This window comes from Rattus rattus, chromosome 7 (assembly GCF_011064425.1).
Source record: "Rattus rattus isolate New Zealand chromosome 7, Rrattus_CSIRO_v1, whole genome shotgun sequence".
NCBI classification, from domain to species: Eukaryota; Metazoa; Chordata; class Mammalia; order Rodentia; family Muridae; genus Rattus; species Rattus rattus.
The window spans coordinates 101395416-101420964 of record NC_046160.1 but is presented as its reverse complement, the minus strand read 5'-3'; the positions used below and the strand labels follow the sequence as shown (position 1 = coordinate 101420964).

At 42.1% G+C, this 25549-nt stretch overlaps 1 protein-coding gene across 1 annotated transcript in view; it reads left to right on the top strand.

The window, feature by feature from the left end:
• Positions 1-18739, top strand: part of Sptlc2 (serine palmitoyltransferase long chain base subunit 2) — a 78406-nt gene extending 59667 nt beyond the window's left edge. Inside the window, exons 10-12 of the mRNA XM_032908216.1 lie at positions 13079-13214; positions 14249-14378; positions 17364-18739. Of these exons, the coding sequence (XP_032764107.1) occupies positions 13079-13214; positions 14249-14378; positions 17364-17483 (386 nt within the window). The 3' untranslated portion in view covers positions 17484-18739. The remainder of the gene's footprint in view (positions 1-13078; positions 13215-14248; positions 14379-17363) is intronic.
• The last annotated feature ends 6810 nt before the right edge of the window (positions 18740-25549 follow it).

Here is a 25549-nt window from a genome sequence, read left to right as displayed (position 1 = left end):
TGTTGTTGGATGCAAATCATCATGGTCACATCAAAGACAGAGTGAGTCGGATACATACATTTAGTAGGTGGCTTTTAGAGTGATTGCACAAGTCATTTTCCACATAGAAAACTTCACTGCACTTCACTTCTAAAGAACCTATGTAAATTCTGTTACTAGTGTAGAACTTATGTAGGTTGAAGTTTAATTAAACTTAGGTTTGGCCCATTTGAATTAACCCAGCAATAGACTTGCTAATGAGGTATTAAATGATGCAGGGAACTGTCAACAACTAATTTAGGAGATGGAAACTACTCTGTTTGAAGAAGCATTGATATGATCTTGTAGAGAACTGTTCACTACTCAAGACTTTCCACCCACCCCAACACTGCCTTTCAAGCCCAGGAAGGATCGCTTTCTGCTTTTTTCCTTTATTGTTGTGTTTTAATGGAGATTGTTTAGAAACTCATCCAGATCAGTGGGGGAGAAGAGGTAATGAGCAAAGTGCAGTGATCAGAAAAGAAGGAAAAAGGCAGAGCGAATTTTCTGGTGAACGGTTTCATTCCTACCTTGCACATTTGAGCAGTTACTCCAGTGCTGAGCTCTAGGCCAGACCCCCTGTCCTGTGACTTAGTGCCTAGAGCACTGCTGTCAAGACATGTTTGTGTCAGCATTTATCAGGGACCAACTCTGTGCTGGAGCTGAACAAGATGTGCTCTGTGCCTTTGAAAACAGCCATGCAGAGTGGCCGGGTGAGATGCCTGGGAAGAACTAGTCTCCATCACGGAAGCTGGAAGCTTTCTCCTTGGTTCACCTTGCTCCTTTCTTAATTCCCTCCCTGCTTTCTCTGCCTGCCACACCACATCCTCCATGAAACTTAATTTATCTTAACTTAAATTATCTGAAGCAAACCCAGATCTAACCTGCTTAAGCACACTTAAGTGAGCTCCTTCTTTCCCCCACCCCCATGGGGTCTCTTGTCACTTAACAAAAATTAAAGGAAAAATTCCTCTTATAAATTAGCTGCTTCTGCTTCATTGTCTAACACAAAGGCCTTTTAACCATTTGCTTTAACTTTTTAAAATCAGTAAGCATTAAAACGGCTTTACAGGTGAGGAAATGGAGCTCACATGTAGGGCAAGTTCTCTCTCTACTTGTTTCCAAGTCCGATGTGGCTTTTTTCAGTCTATCTGCTTCTACTTCTGACCATATTTAATGTTTTATTAAAGCAAACTGTTTTATGACCTATTTCTAATTTTCTTATTCTGTTCAGCTAATTTTCTACAAAACACCCAATTTTCCTAGTGAATGCTCAGCCTGACAAATGACAGTGACAGGTGAGGGTGGGGGCATTTGACTGCCTACTTCCTCCCTCTGACTCAGCAGCCACTTTACCAAGAGCTTTTCCTTCTTCCACTCTCATCTCCTTTTTAAAAATCCAAACGCAAATAGCAGTTTTTTTATAGTAAGGAACTTCTTTTTGGTTCTTCCTTCAGTCAGTTTGAAGCTGGCTATTAAGATGCTTAAAGCCGGATACTTTGAACAGATGTACCCTTGGCCATTAAATGGAACATTGTTCTTAGTAAAAAACCTAAAGAAGGCATTTGGGTTCCCCTGGAGTAGGAAAGGAACCCTGAATCAGAGGCCTGCAAACCTATAGTGAGATTTATTTAAAGATTTTTTTCCCTACAATTATTATGTCCATTTATTTGAGCTAACACATAGTTTTACTTTCTTTCATGTTGGTTTTGTGACTGCTGTGGCCTAGTCTGTGTTGAAGAACACATCTAACTTTGCACACCACAACATGACTGACATCGCTTCTTTCCCCCAGAATTGTTTGTAGGGGTGGGGTTTTGTCTAGAAGAGTTGGTCACAGCAGCCCTTCTTCTTTACGAGTCTGTTGTTACACAACTCCTTTGTATATGCCAGTGGCAAGACACAGAGACCAGTTATTCTCTGACAGCTCACCACCCAGAGATAAGAATATGTCCAAGGATTGATTTTATATCATTTGATTTCTCATTCTCTAAATGTTTGATCTGTATGTTCCTGTCATCTATATTCACAGTTCCACATTGATAAAGAAGAAACTTTGTCAATGATGCTTTTACTTTTAAAGTTTGTACCTCTGGGTGATGAACCCAGGCCTGGCACATAGTAAACCAGCTATCCGCCTCTAAGCTCCACCTCCAGCTCCATGATGTTTCTTTAATATAGTAAAGCAAGAGAGACTTCGTAGGTACAGAGACCGCTAGCTACAGCGAGGCCTTGCCCTAGGTAAGAGCAATTAATTGAGTTTAGTTCTGACTCCAACCAGGAAATACAGGAATTTGCTGTTAAAGAACAGAGTTTGAGCCAGTGGAGAGGAGCTATCAGGGCAAGGGGCTCTTTACCTTCAGAGTCTTTGCTGAAGGCAGACAGCAATAAGACACCACAGTCGGGATTTTCTCTAATCTGATTTGGCAGGATTCTCACCCAAATCTGCTTACACGAGAGGCATCTTAACATGGCAGTCTTTGACCTTGTTCATACATGCAAGAAAGCTTAAAAATAAGGTACAAGAGCAACCCAGTGTGATCCTGAGTTTAGCACGGTTGCTGTGGAATTTGTTAAAAATGAGGTTTCTAAGCCAGCTGCATGCCTGTAATCACAGGAGGGTTGGAAATTCAAGGCCACCCTGGGCTATGTGGGACCCTGTCTTCCACCCCCATCTCCAAAGGATTCTAGTATGTTCTACTCAGACCTCTGATAATTATTGTCACGAGGCTCATGGCATTTTAAAGAACACTTCAGTCTGAAAGCAAGCTAGCATTTAGAAGATTTAAATGTTATTTATTTAGATTTTAAAGCCTGTTTACATCAGAGGGAACCAAAACTAAAGACATTGGTTACTGTAAAAGAAAAAAATACATTGGAGGGCAAGAATGAGATGTTGGTGATAAAGCTAAGCTCCAGTTTTCATCATTTTCTGAGACCTAACTGCCGACGGCCCCTGACTCCTTACACGGGGGTGGGGATGGTGGGGGTCAGAAGTCAGCTGGGGAAGAAGGATTGTGGATTCAGACCTGAGGTCAGAATTGGTGAGGTTGCTTGGAATTAATGTTTTGTTTTCCTTTTCTGTTTTGATTACTCATATTGTTGTAGCCTGTTAATTGGAAATTCCAGAGTTTTAGTAAATAACATACAAATGGCCTTGACCACAGTAGAATGTTTTCTTTAATGTTCATTATTTGTAACATTATTTAACTGCCTTGTCTCCTGACTCGGAAACTACTTTCTTAAACTCAAGCCAGCCTTTTCCAGTACTTGCTTATTTGCTACCCTGTGGGACTGGAGATGGACCACACTGCATACAGTAGGCAATCCCTCATCCCTTTGGTTCTGTCTAAAGTAGCAGTGCTATCTGTGTTCTATCTCCGACAGAGGGTGGACTAATCTGTCCTGGACAAGGGAAGTAACTGAGTGGTTAGAATGCTTGTCTACCATGCTAAAGGTCCTGAGTCTGAAGGCGAGAAGACAGGAAGGGAGAAGGGGAGGGGCTCAATCCTGAATGACTTGGCACCCTTTAAAATTTGGTTCTTTATTTTTTTTCAAAGGCTCTTGGCCTCTTTTCTTCCTTTTGTTCAAGGCCCTGTGTTACTGACTGTGCATTAGCAACCATTCTGCTAAACTTTTGATTATATTGAATCAACAACGTTAAGCCCTTGCCCCTGCTGCTTGTTGCACATCCTGTGGCAGTCCTCAGGAAATCCTATTTTTTGGCATTGAAACGAATTAAAGGATTAAGCCACTACAAGGGAGGGGGTGATAAACTCTGTTTGTGGGAGGAATTTCCCGGCCAGTGTTTGCAAAAGCTGCTCTCCTTCTTATATGTAGATAGAAAACCACGGGGCTGCTTTGCTACAGGCTCTTTCGGGCCGTGGAGAGGCAGGCCTGTCTGCTTTGATGTCCTTGAGTCTGGCAGTGGCCCTAGCTGAGCACTTGGATGCTTGATATCCAGTCTAGCAAAATAGGGGCTCACAGTTGATGAACCTGGTTCCCACCCTGTTACCCCAGCAGTAACAAAACTGTTAACTCTTGTTTCCTGGAAGCCTTTACAAATACCCTTTTCTACAAGCTGCTTCACACAGAGACACTACAGTATTTATAAAAAGTCTGTTGGGGGTGCATTTATTTCCTTCCCTTTGGGGCTCTTAAGTAACAAAGTTTTGTGGTATTTTTTTTCCTTTGTGCTATTTATATGAAACTTAAGAGAAATGTGCTATACTGTGTCATGCATTTTAATTAACATTTCTTTTGGTTTTGTTTTTCATGGGGTTTTGAGATTCTCCATCTTTCTCTGAGTCAGAAAATCATCAGGACAGAGTTCAGTTACCATTACAATTTGGTTTTAAAGTCTCATTGATTTTTTTTTTCTTTACATGTTCTATCCTTGCCTACCTCCTTCTCTGGTCCACTTGCTGCTTTATGATACTTTTAAATGTGATGATCTGGAGTTCAGTCTAAGTCTGCAGGTTAAAGGCCAAGTGAGTTGTGTGCTCACTGGCAGTGGTTTCCCAGCTTTCTCCTTCTGTGCACACTATGTGGCTCTCTGTATCCTGTGTGGGCACCTGTGACGGTGTGTATAAAATCTGCTGACCCAGAAAGACTGTTAAGTTTTAAGCCTGTTCTACAAAGTTCATAGCTAAATGTGCAAATTAATTCATCTAAATGTGAAAATTATGGAAGTTCCTTGAAGTTTAATCTTTACATTATCAATATATTTCTGATGACTTGGAAGTGAACTTCAGCCTAACAATGAGATTCATAAAATAGGCAGGAATTTTACTAATAAGCATCAAATGTTCACGATCACCACAGAAAAGATTTTATGGTTGTGGTTGGTGTTGCTTTAGTCCTCGTTCAGCTTTTAATACCCACTCCAACACACACCTGTTCTTGTAGGAATATATACAGATCATGGCCAAAAGATTGGTTTTGATGTTCTCAGTTTTGCTGCTGTTCTTGGTAATTTCTTGTGTGTGTGTATGGGAGCACAAGTGTTGGTCCTTGCCTTCTCCTTGTTTCAGACAGGGTCTCCCCATTGTGTGTACTTGGTTACTTGCCTGTGAGCTCTCAGGGATTCTCCTGGCACTGTTGCTCACTGTAGGAGCTGGGGTACAGACCTGAGGCATGCTCGACAGCAGACCCCATCCCCATTCTCACCTGCTTGCCATTCTAAGCGCTCACATTTGTAAAGGCAGCTACCTTATGTGGGTTATTATTACCAGGTGATACTAGTCCCAATAAATAAAGGGGACTAGTTGCACTTGCCAGTAGAAAGGTAGCAAAACTAAGGGTAAATGTGAATTTTGTTTATAAACTGTGAGTCAGAGTGACGGGTGAGTGAAATAGTAAGTGTGCATTTTTTTTTTCCGGAGCTGGGGACCGAACCCAGGGCCTTGCGCTTGCTAGGGAAGTGCTCTACCAGTGAATGTGCATTTTAAGGTGACTGTGGCCGCGTGTTACACATAAGATTGTGCCCAAGAGCTACACAACTCATCTGCTAAAGGTGTCTGCTTCTAAGGCTATTGATTTGAGTTCAGTCCCCCAAAACCTCTTTGTGAACGCAAAACAATGCCTCCGCTGACTACCACATGCGCCTTTTGTGTCCACACACACATACATACTGAACTGTAAAAAAGAAAACAAAAGTGTACCAGTGAACTAGAAATAGGGAAGAGCCTCCAGATGATGGCAAGTAAGCGGGAATCTTAGAGAGAGGGAGGGGGACTGTGTCTAATGAGTAGTACGATATATTGTTGTTTAAATACATTATTTTTATGTGCATTAATGTGTGCCATGGTACCTCTGTAGGATGAACTTTAAATGTGGAAGCCTTTTCTAACCCAGCTGGCTCCCAAATAATTGAGACAGAGACATGGATTTCTTTAGCAGGCTTTAGGCACAATAACTGAGCAGAGAGTCCTCTGTGGTATCTACCTAGTCTCCAGCCAGACGGCCCAACTTACTTACATAACTTGCTCTGCTGTAACCCTCTGTCATTATGGAGAACTCCCTGGGCGGCTCCTCCTCATGCCCCACCTCATGGCGACCATGTTTTTCTTCCTTTACCTTGAGGCCCTTCTTTTCCTGGACCCCCACCTGCCTCATCAGTATCTCCTTCTACTGGAATCCTTGGCTGGGATCAGAGGTCCAACCTTCCTCTCTACACTGCCCAGTCATTGGCTAGTCAGAAATAATTGGGGAGCATTCTTTATACCACATTTATTCAGTATTCATAACAGTGCCTGTGTCCTGACTGTAACTATAACTCAGGGCACAGAAATCAGTGTCTGAATACACAATGCACAAGATCAGTGCCCAACAGCACCCATGTGGAGGTTAGAGGCCAACTTTTGACAGTTAAATTCTCTCATGTAGGTTCCATCATAGAACTCAGGTATCATCAGGCCTAGTGGCAAGCACCTTTATGTGCTGAGCTATCCCACCAGCCTCGGGACATGTTCCGAATGTTTTGCTTCCCAACCATACAGTGTCATCTGAATGTTCTTGGTGAGATTCTTAGCTCTTACTTGATGAACTTAAAGTTGGGGGAGGGTCTCAGCATTAGCCCAGGCTGGCCCTTAAGGAGAGTCTCCGTACAGGCTTTCACTGCTATACCTGGCTTGAGCACTTTTTCCTATAGTTAATGTTATTTAATTTTATGACACATTTCATTACATAACAAAAATAAGCTGAAGTAGAATATATTTTATGTATTTTATTGAGCCTCTTATAAACACAAATGTCTGTGTGTAAAGGAGTTAACAAGTATAGTGGGAATCAAAATTAAGTAGGTTTTCTCCAAGTGCCAGAAAAATCTCAAAGACTGGATAGTTGTTACTTTTGTTGTCAAATCTAAATGTTCAATTGCCTGGCCCTGGTACAACTCAGACATACCTTACACTTACTTCCTATTTGAGTATCCATGCTCACAGGCATAAAATTTACCATTTTAAAACAGCAGTTAAATAGATTCAGGTATTCCCAAGAAGCCATTATATTGCCCTTATCACCATATTCGATATTTAGATTGCAGATTCCAGTCATTCTAGAGAGCTTTTTTTCTTACTCCTTCAAACACTGTTTCAGGGGAACTTTTGTTAGTCTAAGAGTACGTGTTCAGTTTTGCTTTAAGCTGTTAAATCCCTAGTTGACTTTTTCATTGAACACAGTCTTTCCATGCCTTAGTAGTACAGAGGTGTCATTGAACTTTTTCTTTGCTGAATAGTTTTGTATTCTATTGCACTCGACTCTTTTCAGGTGTACTATCCCCTCACTCTCCCCAAAGACAGTCAGAATCACATGTGTTAATTACCAATTCTTTATGCTAGACATCCATGACCTTTTCTCCCTGCAGAATTTACAGAAGAAGCACACAACAGTGAAATATCTGAGGAAGCTGTCATGGGAGTGGAAGTAGATAGACAACAAATAAAAGAGAAATATTTTGATAGGCACTGTCATCTGATCTGTGTCATTCACAGGATTATTTGGAAAAAGAGAGGAAGGGCTGATCCTTTATGTTTTGATTTCCTGTCTCAAGGACAAGGGCTTTACGTCTCAAGCACTGTTTTCATAACATAATTCCTGTCTTACAAATCCTAGGAACACCCAGTGGCAAAGACTTCAGTTGTCCTTCCCTCCGTTTTATCTTAAGCAACAAAGGCGTCTGTTTTGTCAGGGTGTGTTTTTTGTTTGTTTGTTTTTGCAATTTATAAAAGAATAATAACTGGCTATGATTAAGATTATGAGTAGAGAGATGAGAGAATTAGCCTCAATTCCAGGTGTTGTTTTTAGCTTCAGGTGATTTTCCAAGTATTTATTTGGTGGTTATTAATTTTATTACTGAAGTGGACATTCATGTAGTCAAGTGCACAGATCTTAGGTGTACTGTCCATGAGGAAATATCTTGTAACTACCATCCAGTTCACAGGGTGCCATTCCTTGTCCCATTCCTCCGTGCTGTTTTGGTTTTTGTTTTGTTTGTTTGTTTCTAAGACAGGGTTCTTCTATGTAGACCAGACTGGCTATGAACTCAAGAGTTCTGCCTGCCTATGTCTTCCCAGTGCTGGGATAAAAGGTTTGTGCCACCACATCCAAAATCTTACTTTTGAAGCTGCAGACTCAAACACATGTTCTTTGTTATGGCATAATTTACATAAAAACGTAAACTGAAATTTTCTGCTTTTTCAGCAGGTGACCCCTGGGTTAAAGCAGAATTAAAGATAGGAATCAAGTTATTTTGACAGCTAGTGCTTTATACATAGGAGTCTTGGAAAGTTTATAGGTATCTGCGTCAGCCTACAGTGTCAGTCCAGGAGACCTTCAGAGTTTCTGTTAGTACTGATACAGAGCTTTATGTTTGGGGGTTCTGAATAGCCCTCGATGTCCTGGAACTTGTTCTGTAGACCAGGCTGGCCTCAAACTAGATCTGCCTGCCTCTGCCTCCCCAGTGCTGGGATTAAAGGCTATGCTAACACCACCTGGCAAGAGCTTTGTATATAGGTTTCATTGAGAGTCTCTGGCCGTCTGTTGTAGGCAGTTGTCTGTCCAGGAGGGCCTTGAAGTTTCTGTGAGTGCCAATAGAGAGCTTCCTTACAACTGAAGATGACATCATTAAAGAGTCCCAAGAAACCAGGAGTAGGACTGTTTATCAGAATTCTTTTTTAAGTGAATAAAATATACTTGATACAGCTTCAAGATATAGCTTGGAGCCTGGGAAATGTCTGAGCGGGTAAAAAAGCTAGCCTGCAAGATCCACTGAAAATGCCATTGCCTTCTATGGAGGGATTGGCCTGAGCTCAAGGCTTAGCACAGTAGCAGAAACAAAAGAGACCTCATGAAGATGAAAGGCCAAAAGTGACTCCTGAAAACTGTCCTCTGACACACACACCACACACCTCAATAACTATTTAAGAAATAAAAATAACTTTAAATTAATCTGACCATGTTTTCTAAAGATCATCTTCTGGGGCTGGGATTGTAGCACAGTGTTAGAGAGCTGTCTGCCTATGTGAAATCCTGGCTAGGTCTGAACCTGAATCTCTAGCTTCAATCCCAGCACTGGGGAAAAAAACAAAAAACAAAAAAACCAAATCACAGTAGTAATTTCAGGATTTCAAGATGGTTAGCAGATAAAAATACTTATCATGAAGCCTATTGTTATAAGTTTTGTCCTTAGACCCCACATAAAGTAGGAAAGAACCAACTCCTCAACAATGTCTCTGGACTGTGCCCATAAATAAATAAACAAACAAATAAATAGATAAATAAATGAAAAAATTTTAACTTTTTTTAATGTCATTGAGGGATGGACATAATCATATTTAATTGTATTCATATATATCAAGTATATATTAAGTACTTTCTTAAGTACTTAAGAAAGTGACCCTTTCTTAAATAAAAATATATTTCCTCCAGGAAAAAAAAAGATTGTTTGGAAAATAGGAAGAATTCAGACCTCTTAGGGCTCTCCGTGTCACTGTCTTAAAATTATCTTGTATGTGTCTATGATGATATGCTGTGTGAGTTTGGGGGCCTGAGGCCATCAGAGGCCATCAGATACCCTGGGGTTGGAGATACAGGTAGTTTTGAGTTGCATGACCTGGGAGCTGGGGACCCGACTTGCATCCTCTGTTAGGAGCAGCAAGTACTCAACCACTGAGCTGTCTCTCCAGGCCTGCATCTGTGTTCTCTCTGAGACAACAAGGGTTAAGAATTAGGTATAAAATATATCTGTGCTGGAAGTCCATGTTTATTTGAGCCTGTCTTAAATAATTTGCTCAAACTTCAGGGAGGAAACTCTTGAGAACTAACCTAACAGATTGAATGGAATGGCCTTAAATTCTTGCAATAGCTGGTGTCTTATGCTTGTTAGAATTCAGTGCATTGAACCGGTAATGTGATGGCAGCTTAATGACTTCCTTTGATAAATCTTTTCATTTACCATTTTGGACCTACACATTATAACTTTAATAGCATCTTAGCATCTTTGTTTGCTAATACTCTTGTCACTTTTGGTCTGTTTTTGTTTTCTGACTTCCCCCTTAGTCATACGGGCATATTATCTAGCCTGTCTGTTGCCCTGCGGTTTTCTTGGTTGAGGTAATCTTTACCAGTTGGGTATTCTATTTGTTGTATTCCCTTCAGTATCACTGAAACTTGCTCTGAGAATCAAGTCCTTTTGAGACTTGCTTTTGAGGTTTGTTAAGGTATATCAAGACTTAATTTTTTGCTTTTGGTTTTTCAAGACAGCGTTTCTCTGTATAATGGTTCTGTCTTGGAACTTGCTCTGTAGTTGAGGCTGGAGCTGGCCTCTTTCAGAGATCTCTGCTCGCCTCAGCCTCCAGAGTGCTGGGATTAAAGGGATAAGCCACCATACCAAGCTCATTAATTTAGTTCTACTAAAGTGACATTCTTCTGTAGGCTATTGTGTGCATTGTACCATCTTTCCATTTTGGTGGGTGAGTAACTAACTTATTGGTAGCTCTCTTCAAGTGCCAGGAGTTGTTAGGGCTACTGCCTTCTGGGGGAATTTCCCAGTCCTTGGTAGTTTCATCTCATGCATGTGCAGTTCTGGTGTTGCCAAAGCTCACTTCCCTCCCCTTCTACCTACTGTCCAGCAAAGTCCTACTCAGTGTGACCTCTCCAATTCTGATTTCAACTGACAAGATTAGGTCCACCTTCTCTGTGTAGCAGCCTGGAACTTGACTCTAAGTATTACCTGAAGGTTCACTCTGCTCCCATCTCTCAAGCAGCATTTTTCAACTCTTCTTGTTGCCCTGTGTCTGACAGCCATTGTGTTTTGTCCAGCTTTCTATCAAAGGAAGATAAATCTTGTCCCAGTGTTAAGGCAAGGGCGGAAGTAGAAGTCACCTCTAAAAGTGAAAGAAGGATGTAGTTCATTTGGTTGAATGCTTGCCCTATTTGATGCCTAGTACGTCATTAGACCTGGCATGGTGGCACAGATGTAAACTCAGAGGCGCAATGGGGAAGATCAGAAATTTGAGGTCATTTTTATGATACTTGGAATATATGTATAGTGAATGTATGTATATTGAATGAGAATGGCCCCAAAAGGCTCATATATTTGCATGCCTGGTGTCCCGTTTGATGACTGAGAAAGATTTGGTGTGACCTTGAGGAAGTGTGTCTCTGGGGCTGGGCTTCAAAAAGCCCAAGCCGTTAAAGCTCTCCGCTATTGTTCCAACAGCATGCCTGCCTCTCCATCATCCCTGCCATGATGAGAAAGGGCTAGAGCTCTACAACTGGAAGCAAGCCCCCGGCGAAATGCTTTCTTTTTAGCTAAGCCTTTATTCCCAGCACTCAGAAGGCAGAGGCAGGCAGATCTCTTATGAGTTTGAGGCTAGCCTGGTCTATAGAGCGAGTTCCTGGATGGCCAGGAATACGCAGAAATATCATCTTAATCCCCCACCCCACATGCAAAAATAAAGAGTTGCCTTACTCAGGGTGCAGACTCATGACAGCAATAAAAACCGAACTAAAGCATGAAATCATGCCTCAAAATTTTTTTCAGCCAATCAATAAAGTTTTTAAAAGGTAGAACAAGCATCTTATTCATATTGCAAGAAATTAGGAGAACCCAGTTCCCGGAATGCTTATAACACACCTATTATTATATACTCTTGTTCTTTGTAAGGTACATGTGTAACTTAACTAGTGTTCCTTAGTGTTCAGGGTGATTAGTTCAATCCAAAGTTCAGTGTTTTTCTCTGATCAACTTGAAATTATTATATATAAAGGATATTCATTTGGGGCAATGTATGTCCAGCTTATCTAGTGTAGTTTTCCATGAGTGGTAGATATGTCGGTGTTTTAACTCTAAGGACATTGAGTTACCTGTGCATCTTATTGGTTGATAAACTTATGAACTGTATCATCCTTGAATTCTAACATGAAAAAAATTACTCCAGCCTTCTCTTACTTATCAATATTTTTGACTGTGAAGAACAACGTTTTCTTAGTATTCTGCAAGTTAATCTTTCAAAACTATTGTCTTGTTTGGCCATTTGATTATAATGTAATGTCAGCACCTCACCAATTATTTATTCAATTAGAAATTAGAAGCCATATTTTAATCCCACCAGAGGTAGAGGTCAGCGGATCTCTTGAGTTTGAGGACATTCAGAGCTACATAGCAAAACCAAAACCAACCAACTAAAACAAAACAGACGTGTTTTAGAGAGTAGCTAGATGGGTTTTGTACTAGATAGGCTCTTGCTATCTGGTAAAGGTTTTAAGGAGATAGCAATACAAAGTGACTCAAAATTTGAGGTCTGACTAGCAATGTCAGTGTTCAGATTTGTGAAAGCATTTGCACCATGGCTGCCTGAAATGATGCTGATGTTGGGAGGCCCAGATTCTATTTTTGGCAGTGCCTCTTCATACTTGGTGGCAGTTAGCAAGCTACCGCCTCTCTGAGCATCTCCTAATGTATAGAATGGTGTGATATGTGTCCTGCATTGAGGGTGTGTACAATGAGGCGCTGTGACTGAGAGAGATGCTAGAATGGCACCTAAAGGTTGTTTGTTTCAGTAGTGCCTATGTTAGGCAAGTTCTCTACCGCTGAGCCACATTTTCAGCCTGTGGCTATTAAACTTTATTTTGTAAATTACTATAAAATTTGCTGTCAGGTCGGGGCTGTGGCAGGTTTGGTGGTATAGTGCTTGCTTAGCGTGCATGAGATCCTAGGTTTGATTCCTCAGCACCAAAACAAAATGCATTCTGTTATCAGCAGCTCAAGTGATGACAAGCCACAGGATGCAGAGGAAGCACATTTCTGCTTATATTCCATACAGGTTGGTGTGCAGACTGCTTTATGTTGGAAGAAAGGAGTATGGCAGCACATGCCTGTGATCCCAGCACTTAGGAAACTGAGGCAAGAATTCCAAGAGTTCAAGGACATCCTGGACTATACAGTAAAAGTTACCTGAAAACAAGAATAACAGACCTAATGAGATAAGAAGAAGGCAGGGAAAATTGGTTTTTTTTTTTTTCTTCTATTCCTTAATATTATTTTGGCCTTTTCTAGGCAAAGAATGTATCCAGCAGTTGGCTGAGAACACCAGGTATTTCAGGAGACGCCTGAAGGAAATGGGGTTCATCATCTATGGCAATGAAGACTCCCCGGTGGTGCCTTTGATGCTCTACATGCCGGCCAAAATTGGGTACATTGTGTAGAAGGTCATAAACCAGTCTGTGGTTAGACAGAGGATATATTGGGGCTGGAGTGCGGGAAAAGTTGACATTCCTGTGTTGCTACATGGGCAGGATTTTTTTTTTTTTTTTTTGTCCCTTGTAAGCCTTTTTGAAAGAAAATGTTACTATGTAGCCCTGGCTGGCCAGGAACTCACTCTATTGAGCTTTGCCTCCCAAGTGCTGAGATTAAAGGTGCTACTCTCATACCTGCCATGGACAGGGTCTGTTTTATTCCCACACTGTGAGCAAATTAAAGGAGGAGTAAAAATGAGCCAAGTAGCCAACAAGAAGATAAAACAGCATAATTTGGTAAATAAAACTAAACCAAGTTAGAATTCATTATTTAGTCAAGAGTCAGCTGTAGAATAAGGCCACAAGACAGCTGTAATGAAGTTGTTGTAGAACAGTTGTGGAGTTTGGGTAACTATTGACCTGCAGAGCTTCAGTTTTAGTTTCGTTTTTTAAATTCCTAGTCTAGAGAGTCAATTCCTGTCAGCAGCCAGTCAGCCTAGTGGGAGCAGAGAGATGTCCCTGTGACCCAGGTCCTCTGTCCTCACAGCCTCCAGCCTTACTAAAAAGAGGGCCAAGGTTATAACACAGATTTCTCTTGAAATCTTAACCACCATTACATTTCAGGAACAGACCGTCACCTAAAGCAAGGTTTACCAGAATTGGTCCCTGCCAGTTACATTCTTCCACCTTTGTGAAGGAATGACTAACAGAACTGGATAAACAGAATGTTTAGAACACCAGTTTTAAGTGTTTAAGTGTCGTCAAATATCCAGGCCAGCAAGACCTCGTAATGGCTGCTATTTCTTTTCTGTGATTGTTGTTTGGTTTTTGTTTTTATTTTTTGAGACAAGATTTCTCTGTCTTGCCCTGTCTGCCCTAGAACTAACTCTGTAGATCAGGCTAGCCTAGAACAAGTGCTGGGACTGAAGGGCTGCGGCACCATACCCAGCTGCCAACAATCATTGGTTTCGTTTCCTGTTTTCTCTTTTAGCGCCTTTGGGAGAGAGATGCTGAAGCGGAACATTGGTGTAGTTGTGGTGGGATTTCCTGCTACCCCAATCATTGAGTCCAGAGCCAGATTTTGCCTGTCAGCGGCTCATACCAAAGAAATACTTGACACGGTAAGTACCTTTGATTGATACTAAAAGAGACTGAGTAACAGACGGTTTAGTCACCTAATACTGAGCACCTAGGACCTGGCTGCTGAGACAGTGACAGGCAGTTCTCTTGAAAATGGTCATTTCTGGGCTGGAGAAATGGCTCAGCGGTCAAGAGCACTGACTGCTTCGCTAAAGGTCCTGAGTTCAATTCCCAGCAACCACATGGTGGCTCATAATCAACTGCAGTGGGATCCCAGCCCTCTTCTGGTGTGTCTGAAGACAGCTACAGTGTACTCATAGCAAAAAAGAATAAATTTGAGGAAGGGAGGGAGGGAGGGAGGGAGGGAGGGAGGGAGGGAGAGAGAGAGAGAGAGATTGAGAGAGAATGAATGAATGGCATTTCCAAGCAATTGCAGAATCTTCTAAATCATCCACCAAACCCAGTTCCAAGTTTTGGAAAACTGTCCAGCTTCCTCTGTGTTGTTTGGTGTAGGGTTTCAGTAAGTAGTCAGTCAAGATTGCCACAGAATTCACTATGTACCCACACTAGAGATCCTCCTGCCTCAGCCTACTGGTATGAGCGTCCTCACGCAGATCAGCCTCCATCTGCATTGTTGTCTCTTTCCTGATGGAATCTAAAGCCACAGGTCTCTTTTCAGGTGTTTGTAATCTATGCTTTCTCCTTTGATGGAGTTTGAAATCTCACTGTTACATTTTTAATGTAATATAAGCCTTTCCTCCATGTGTGGCTGCTGCACATTGGTCCCAGCTGGGTGCACACAAAGGACCCTTGCTGGGTGTCCCTTCACACTCCCTCCCATACACACACACACACACACACACACACACACACACAGAGAGAGAGAGAGAGAGAGAGAGAGAGAGAGAGAGAGAGAGAGAGAGAGAGAGAGAACAAGTCCCTTAAATAATGGTTTCATTGTGAGTTGGTTTGAGGGGAGTTGATACTATGCTTTTTTTTTTTTTTTTTTTTTTTTTTTTTTTTGGAGGTGGGGACCCAACCCAGGGCCTTTTGCTTGCTGGGCAAGCGCTCTACCACTGAGCTAAATCCCCAACCCCAAGATATGCTAATCTTAAAAGAGTTCTGTAAACGTTTATTTTTAAAAGTACTAAAACAATTTCATTGACATCGTTATTTCTTTTGTTTTAAGTTTAAGACAGTGTCTCCCTATGTAGTTCTGGCTGTCCTTGGATTTTTTTATGTAAACCAAGCTGGTCTTGAACTCACAGAGATCATCTGCCTCTGTCTCCAGAATGCTGGGACTAAAGGAGTACGATACCATGCCCAGCGCGAACATTTTCTGTTTCTTAACGGCTAAAGACCTTTCTTCCCTGCAGCTACAAAATGAAACCTCTCTCATTAAAAATATATTCCTGTGCTTACCTAGGAAGCGCAAGGCCCTGGGTTCGGTCCCCAGCTCCGAAAAAAAAGAACAACAACAAAAAAATATATATATATATATATTCCTGACCAGAACATAATAATGTGTGCCTTATTCCAATTTTTAGGAGATTGAGCCAGGAGGGTTGCAGTTTGAAACCTGCCTGGGATAAGTAACAAAAACTTTCTCCAAAACAGTGGGGGAAAAGATTTTTTTTTAATTAGAACACTTCCTAGTGATTGACCTTCATCCTTTAAGTGACCAGTACGATACTTCGGTGTTGAAGCTGCAGGTGTTGTGTGTGAGCTGCTCTTCCTTCTCACATTCTGACATTACCTAGTTGGTCCAGTTTACTGAACCCATTTTTTCCTCTAGTTGGAGTATAGTTTTAGATAGTAAAAGCTTGTATACTGATTTATTCATATTTTCTTGAGATTATAATTACATCATTTTCCCTTCCCTTTTCTCCTTCCATCCCCTCCCCTGCTCTTGTTCAAATTCATGTTTTCTCTCTCTCTTTCTCTTTTTAAGTTGGAGTGTTTGTGTGTGTGTGTGTGTCCGTCCATAAATAAAACATAGAATCAACACTTAAAATACAGAGTCAATATAGCTCTTCTGAAAAAGGGAAGGACAGGGCATCAGCTTAGGGAGGGCAGCTGCCCACGAGAATCCCTTACTCAGCCTCGTAATGTTTTTTCCTAAGAATGCGTCTTATCCTTAGAATACATTTGTACAGAATGCACACAGTACACAAAAAGATTGTTACCTAATAAATGGTTTTGGCAAAGCTGTCAGGTAAAATATCCTTGTGCTACAGTAGTATTTCCAGATTCCAGCAGTAACCAAATGAAAAGGAAGTTTCAGGCCAGGCGTGGGTGGTGGTGCAGACCTTAGTCCAACACATGGGAGGCTATGCAGAGGGATCACAGGTTCAGGGCTACTGTGAGTGTGCACAGGGCCCCACTGTAATCTCAACATTGGAACTCAGGTAGGTGATGAAGAATAAGTTTAACCATGGAAGCATTGACCTTTATGCTGATAAACAGTTCTAAAATACACATTTTCTTTTACAATGTCTTTGTATACTTTTTATTTGTTGTGGGTTTGAGAGTGGGTTTGAACACTCCATGACTCAGATACACAGGTCAGAGGGAAAGTTGGAGGAGTTAATTTTTTACTATGTGGGTCCCAGGGATTAATCTGAGCTTGTGAGACTGTCAAGGTGCCTTTACTTTCTGAGCCATCACACGGCCCCAGGGTGTGTGTTCCAGCTGTAATCCCAACAGGAGGCCTGCTCCCTTTCCTGCACATTACACTTAGAAGAACTGTAGCCTTTGTAGTACCTACTTGGATACTCACAGTCCATTTTGATCGCTGGGCCTGAGCTCTTGTTCAGATGCTGTTCCTGCCACAGCTGTGTGCAGTCCTGAGTATTTGGATGCAGTGTGTCCCACCAAGATAATCTTGCCACTGGGGTTTCTGCTCAGGAGGGCCGTGGGTGCACTTGCTCCCTGCTGGACCCGCTGACTTCTCTCATGTGTCCTTCAGGCTTTGAAGGAGATAGATGAAGTTGGGGATCTGCTGACTTCTCTCTTGTGTCCGTCAGGCTTTGAAAGAGATAGATGAAGTTGGGGATCTGCTGCAACTGAAGTACTCCCGCCACCGGCCGCTGCCTCTGCTGGACAGGCCCTTTGACGAGACTACCTATGAGGAGACAGAAGACTGAGCCTTTCTGGTGCTCCCTAGAGGGGGATGCTTCCTCCCAGGACAGTGTGTGGCCTTTCTGAGCCAATCCCAGGAGCCACACTTCAGTGACCACTTCATGTGAAAGACATTTCCCAAGCTACTGAAGATGGCCACCTCCACTCCAAATGGCATTTTGTAAATAGTAAAAAAACAAACTGCTTCACATTCTTCCTTTGTTTGCTAAGTCTCACACACACACACACACACACACACACACACACACACACACACATATATGATTACTTTGTCCATTAAAAATGTTTTATTTTATAACTATTCTACTTGTGAAATCACGCTGACCCTTGCCTGTGGCTTCTGGCAGGCATTCCCCACTGCAGTCATCTCATAGGCTTGGATCCATCAGGACCTACTTCAGGCCCTGGCTCTCCAGCCTTGAGACTCACTGGCCCTCTCCCTAGGGAGCAAGTGCCTTCTGCTGACTTCCCGCCCGGGTCTCAGAGGTTGCCCCCCTTGTAATCCCTTTTTAACCAGTCGAGTTAACCAACCAAAGCATTCTGTCTTTAGTCTTAAGGTAAACGTAACCAAGACCCAATGGCTTATGTGACTGACTCCTCCTGGCCAAGGACTTCCTAAAACTGGTCTCTTTTTGTTGTTGTTCTGTTCATCAAATAATTTATTCATTATCAGATCTTTCTTCATATGATCTCTGAAGATGTATCCCATGATTTAGTTCTCCCTGAAATCTAACCCTAATGCTTCCCACCTCCAAAGTTACAACCCCCTCTGGCTCATTCAGGGTCCAGATTAAGATTTGACCAGTAAAGGCAAGTGTTGGTCAGTCCTTTGCTCATGTCCCACTTCACCATTAGTGGGGTAAGCTTTCTGTGTCACTGACCCACTTGAACAATGCTCTTCCAAAGGCCAGCTCTTCTACTCCTCCTGTGCTAACAAGAATTTACCCAGCATCTGGGCTGGCTTCTCTTGTGCTTCCATTGTATTTCCCCCTTTGAGGAATTCATCAGATACCTCTTTCTTAGACTGGAATAGCCTGTTTTCCTGTCTCCACGGGGTGAGGGGCTTCATCCAGAGCTTTGTGCTGCTTGACCAAAGAACACATCCGAGGAGCACCGTTTTAAAGTTAATTTTTTTCTTTTGACCAAAGCATAATTGAAGAGAACTTTTGACTTTATTGTACTGAAGATGAATTTGTCTTTTAGTACTGATCAAGTGTTATAAGAAAGGATTGAGAACAGAATGGGGGAAAACTGTTTAGAAGTCATTTTGTATGTCATTCTTTAAAGTTATTATTATTACTGATAAAGATGCTCAAACCAAGTTCTTCTGGGGACCGTCAGCTGCAGGTACATGGAAGAGAAGCAGTATCGTTTGTGAAGCTGTTTTCATGCCTTGGATCTTTGGCCCTCTTGGCATCTGTGAGCTTTCAGCCGTTGAGATGTTCTAAGGTTGTATGTGGAGGTTTTAAAGAATAGACATGGGTGAACAGGCTGGGTGTGGTAACCTTTGCCGTTAATCCCAGATCTCAGAAGGCAGAGGCAGGCTAATCTGCCGGTTTGTCGGTTTGAGGTCAGCCTGGTCTACATAGAGTTCCGGGATAGCCTGGGCTGCATAGTGAAACCTGGAGAGAGAGAGAGAGAGAGAGAGAGAGAGAGAGAGAGAGAGAGAGAGAGAGAGAGAGAGAGAGAACACACCATAGAAAGAAGCAAGAACTTCATGTATAAAAAGATTCCATAACTAAATCCTAGAAAGCTCAAACACCTTCCTCCCTTCCCCTGTAGAAGCCCACGGGAATACCAAGTATTTTGCACAGCACTCACTATTTGATAGTGCAGCATAGGGCTTGCAAAAGTAACAAACCTTAAGCAATGAACATGCCCACTAGCCTCTGAGCTTACATGAAATCACTTCAAATTAAAATGCTACTCCAGGCATTTAAATGTTTCTGTATGTATCTTGGTTGGTGCAAAGTTTATTTCGGGCTAAATGTAATTAAGTTAAAGTTTCTTATTGTTATTGATTGTTTGGATGTTTTGTTGTGTCTTTGTTTTGAGGAGACAAAACCCCTGTGATCTGCCCATGATCTCTATTTTCTAGAGGTCAGAATGGCTTACACACTTTATATGTGGCTGGTTATTTGTAAATCTGTAATAGACATCTCCAGCCCAGTCATGTCATGGGTGATTATCCAGACTTCTGGGGAGACAGAGTGTATACTGGTCTGCCGTTTGAGAGTGGGGAGATGTCTGGGCCTGAGACAGATTCAGGCATTCACAGGTCAGTCATCACCACCAGAACTGACCGTACTGTGCTTCATGCCTTTCATTTATCATTGCCCTCACACGTCTCGTGTTTGTAAGACCCATTTCACAGCGCCCATCAGGAACCAGAAGGTAATCAGAATCATGCAGAAGATTTGGTAGGCAAAATATATAAAATAGAGGTAAATAAATTTTAAATTTTTGGGGGAAAAACAGTAGCCAGCCCTCTTCGACCTTTCATTCACTGTCTTCAACTCTTCTGGCCCAGGCAGGCTTTCAAAATGAGCTTCCTTGTGGCCTCACTTCTGGCCTACACCCTCTCATAGGCTGAAGGGTAGAGCATCCTTAGAGATCTGCCACTGATCCCTTACTCCTCATTCTGTATCTTGTTGGTGGTTGGGATTCCCCCTCCAGAGAAGACTGACAAGTGCTGGTGCAGCATCTGGGGAGCTGTCGGGCAGAGAGCCTGCTCTTTGCTTGTACAACCCTGCACCTCAGCGTTTCTTCCCTTATTCATTAAGGGCATCCATATCTGAGTCTCTGTTGACTGGCAGGGTATGGCCACATCACCTGGTGTGTAATGTAGCTGGCAAAAATCAGGATAAACCTCTGCTTAGATGTCTTGACTCGTTGGACAGAGAGGGGAATGAAACCTGCTACCACCTGCTTTCAGAATTGATGAATCTACCTAATTGCAGTATTTTGACAAAACCCATAGGAATGTAAATAAATTGTTGCTAGGGGTCAGATATGGTACACACCTGTAATCCCAATACTCAGACCACAGAAGCAAAAGGATCTTCTAGGATTCTAGATTATCCTGTGCTACCAAGTGAGAATCCAGAAAGTACAAAAAAGGTGGATTGCTATGACTTAATGCCCAAGCACTGCTCTCCCAGGGTTCTAGCTAAGACACAGATGGGTTTTCCTGTCTCTTTGCTTCCAATATGAGGTTAGTTAGGAAAAGAAGAGCAGTGTCTTTCCTCTCCACCTGTGCTGTGCTGATCAGGAGCTGTTGAGTATTTCTCACAGGTAAAATCACCTTAGCCGGGACCCATGAAGAGAGGGTTTATGAAAGTCAGGATTCTGCTTGGCAGTTTGTCAAAGAATCTATGGACCCCCACCTCTTCCCTCAGTTCAAGAACCTATGGATTAGCTATTACCTGCTTAACAATAAACTCAGTGCCCAGCATGCGTCCTAATCCACTAAGCCAGTCAATCAAAATACCTTCCATGTGGTGAAAAGCATGTCCTCCCTCCCCTCAGCCTTATCCACATGAGATGTGTACTCTGGCTTCCAGCCAGCTCAGAGGGTACAGAGAAATGCCAGGGCTCTGCGATCCCCTATCTTGTCTACAAAAAACTATTTCTGTTCTAGTTTTCCGTGACTTGTTTTCCAAGATGCCTTTTGCCATAGAGTGAAAGGTTTCTAGGAAGGAAACAAGCACGGCAACCCGCATAGGCCCTAAGGATGAGCACTTTCATCTTTGCAGAGGCTGAAGATTCACATCCACAGTTCACCTTAGGAGCAGCTTCATCGGGGGAGCTTCGAGCAAGGTTTTGTTTACTATGGTATGGCCTTAAACTGTTAGTGTTTTCTAGCGTGATGAATTATAATAAGCTGACCCTGAAGAATGCTGTGCCTCTTGCCTCGTGTCACGGTTTTTAAAGAAGCGATGCCTAAGGCTTTGTTCTTTGGGAGCAGTTGTTGGAGACGGAATGAAAGGTGCTTACAAGAACAGCACCCTGATGTGCTCAGTGTCTGTTCCCTGTGCCCTCTGCACTCTTTCTATGGGCAAGGAACCCCAGCTAACTCAAAGGCCAGCACAAATACCAGGTCATTCCTGATTGATCAGCATAGGCCTTCCAACTGAGTAGAGGATGCGCCACCAAGTGTGGTGGAGTTACCTTCCCCATGACATTGTACGTCAGGATTAGTTGGCCAGTAAACTAAGGAATTGAAAGCTTCCTTACTGGTTCATTCTTCACAGGACATGGAGACCTCCTGTTAGTTTGGCCTGCATGCCCACAGTCTTGATGATCCTTCTCTGTACAAAGGCAGCTAACAATAAGGGATAGGGGAAAGAGAAGAGAACAGGTGTCCATGGGAGAGTTGAATTAGGGTGGTCTTGGTGATCCATGTTTACTGAAGGCTGGAGTCTGCAAGGTGTACTATGACACTAACCCTTTTCCTTGTAATGTTCTTATCATCTGGGAATGTGAGATTTTTAATTTTAGTAATGTCTTACAAATAATCACTCTTCTGTAGCCTCCTACCTTCTTGCCAGATGTCTTTTTTATCATTATTATTATTATTATTATTATTATTATTATTATTATTATTATTATTTCATTTTATATTGGATGACTGTGAAGCTATACATAGTAGGTTGTGGAGGATATCAATTTTCAGAGTGCATGTTAAGAATTAAAGAAGACCTACTTGAGATGAATCATCCCATAAATATTGTTTTGCCCTAATAAAATATTCAGAAATATAGACACCCGCCTTTATTCATTCAACCAATAAATATCAGGCATTAACCTTGATGCCAGCAAGTGCTTTGGATCAGCAGTGACGAAAGGACAGATGTGGCTCCTACTCTGGTGATCAAGTGCGTGAACATATTTCAGACTACTAAGGGCTTGAGCAGAAAACCCAAAAGTGATGACAGAACGTGTAACAGACAGTAAAAGGCCTCAGTTGGGAAGTAGAGGTGGAAGGATCATTCCAAGTTTGGGGCTAGAGAGGCCAAGCAGCTACAGTGTCTTTGCAGGTGCAGGGAGGTGTTTATCTGTGGGGAAAACAAGGAAAAGGTTTTGGTTTTTTTTTTTTTTTTTTTTTTTATCCTTTCATATTTATAGTTGTGTGTGTTCATGCCAGTTCGTGTGTGGTCAGAGGATAGTTTGTAGAAGTCATTCCTCTATCACGTGGGATCCAAGCACTGGACACAGTATATCAGGATTAGTGACAAAATGCCTTTACCAACTGGCTTTATCTTGCTAGCTAGAAAAAAAAAAATGTGACAGTTGAAAAAGATAGCAAGGTTTTTTGTGAACATTGCCAAGTTGATAAGAATTTGTATATAAATACAAAGGATTTAGAATAAATAGGCCAAACAATGGCTTACACTACCTGGAGCCTTTCTAAAACAAACAAACAGAACACTGTAGTGTTCTTGGCTTTAGGGCACCTGTTGATCACTAAACTCAGCAGAGTCCAGAAACAGACTCAAGTGTGATGTGGTCATGATTTCAACAAGAGATCCAAAGTACTTCAGGGGAGAAATTACAGTTGCTGCAGCTAGGGGCATTGGAGCAACTGGATACCAATATGAGGAAGATGACCTTTAATCTTCATGTGCAATAATTAAAATAGACTATAGATCTAAAGATGAAGTGATAGGGTTGGGGAAGTAGTTCAGTGAATTTTGAAATGCTTGCCTATGAATGTCAGAGTTCAGATTGCTAGCACCCACTAATGCTAGCTAGACTAGATGAACCGGTGAGTTCCATGTTCGGAGCAAATAAAATGAGCATCCAACATCCTCAGGTGCACACCGCACAAATATACACATTCAAAGAATGTCTCAAAAAATTAGCAAATTCACTAAGAACCACATACTAGAGAAATGCTCAATGGTTAGGAGCACTAGCTGTTCTTCCAGAGGACCCTGGTTCAATTCCCAGCACACTCATGGCAGCTCACAACTGTGACTCTAGTTCCAAAGGACCCATTTCCTGGCCACTGCAGGCACTAGGCATGCATGTGGCACACAGCCAAAATACCCATGCACATAAAGTTAGAAATTTTTTTTGGAGGGGTAGCTTTTCTGAAGAAGGGTTTCTCTATGTAGCACTCACTAGCTGTCCTGAAACTCATTCTGTAAACCAAGCTGCCCTTAAGCCCACAGATCTGTCTGCCCCTACCTCCCAAGTGCTGGGATTGAAGGCATGTGCCACTACGGTTCAGCATCATGATTTCCTTACAGAAATAAAATACATGCAAAGAGTCTGACTCATTAGTGAGGAAGTAAGATATGGAAGAAATTTGCAGATAAGCAATATTAGAAAAGTGAAGGCAGAACTGATTCCTTTCCATACTTCAGGTAGACAGCAACTGAATTTCTGTGAGATGGGACAGAATTTGCAATAGACAAGTCATTTTGTTTATTATTGATTACAACATGTAGCAGTATAGCTTAAAGACAATAGAAGACTAGCATTGGATCATGAAAACAGTAAGGATGAGGACAGTGCAGGGTTTCTCACAAATTTTTGTCCCCTTAAAATACTCGTGCAATTTTTTTCTTCATATAGTACAGAGAAGAATTGAGAGTCATAGGAAGGTTCTATGCCTCTGCTATGATGGTCACATTCATGTATACATTTCAAAAAACAGACATACATGTTGCACGGGGCACGGGGAGATGTCAGAGGACAACTTACGGGGAGTTGGTTCTCCCCTTCCGAAATGCGGATTCCAGGGATGGAACTCAGGTGGTTGACAGCAATGAATCTGGCCCACAGATTTATGCATTTATTAAAACACACTGATCCATACAGTTAAATGGATATATTACTTTAAATTTTATCTGTTTTCCTGCATGTATTATGTCCATGCACCACATGCATGCCCAGTGCCCATTGGAGGCCAGAAAATTGGACTCCCAAATGGTTGTATTGGTTAATTCTCTGTTGCTGTGATTAAAATACCATGGCCAGCTTATAGAAGAGTTAGTGTATTTAGGGCTTGCAGTTTCAGAGGGATAAAAGTCCATCACCATCCTGGTGGGGCACAGAGCAGAAGACAGGCAGGTTTGGTGCTGCAGCGGCCGCTGAGAGATCACATCCCAACCCACAAACAGGAAGCAGAGAGCACACTGGAATGCCTTGGGTCTTTTGAAACCTCAAAGCTCTCCAGCAGTGACACACCTCCTAATTCTTCCCAAACAATTCCACCAACTGAGGACCAACTATTCAAACATGGGCTTATGGGTACCATTTTCATTCAATCCACTGTAGACCCAGGCATGGTGGCCAATGCCTTTAATCTTTGCACTAGAGGTGTAGAGTCGACTGGGGGCAGGGGGGGTCTCTGTGAGATCCTATCTCAAAAATAAATAGAAATCCAGCTGTGGGTGCTGGTAAGGACAACGGGCACTCTTAACCACTGACTCGACACTCGAGCCCCTAAAGACGGATATAGTTCATTATATGTAAACTGTGCCTCAATGAAATTGGTCAAAATTAGAAAAGATATCAATTTCATGGCAGCGAAGGGTGGGAGTAATATGAGATCAGAAGTGGGTGCAGAGGGGGCTGGAGAGATGGCTCAGTGGTTAAGAGCACTGACTGCTCTTCCAGAGGTCATGAGTTCAAATCCCAGCAACCACATGGTGGCTCACAACCATCTGTAATGAGATCTGATGCCCTCTTCTGGTGTGTCTGAAGACAGCTACAGTGTACCTATATATAGTAAATAAATAAATCTTTAAAAAAAAAAAAAAAAAAAAAAGTGGGTGCAGAAGAACCCCTTTGGTTAGTCACAGTCCAGACCAGGGGGAGTGGTTTGGAGTAGAGGGGTGTGGCTTGGAGTGGAGTAGCAGTTAATTGACATGGAGACTGGATGGATGGATGGATGGATGGATGGATGGATGGATGGATGGATGGATGGATGGATGAATTGGATGGATGAATAAATGAATGACCGAACAAGCTCATTATCTTCAAAGTCACATTTAATCTGGTAGAAAGTGGCCAAAGTATGGCTAAACGGCAAAATATTGGCAGTAGATATGAAAAAAAA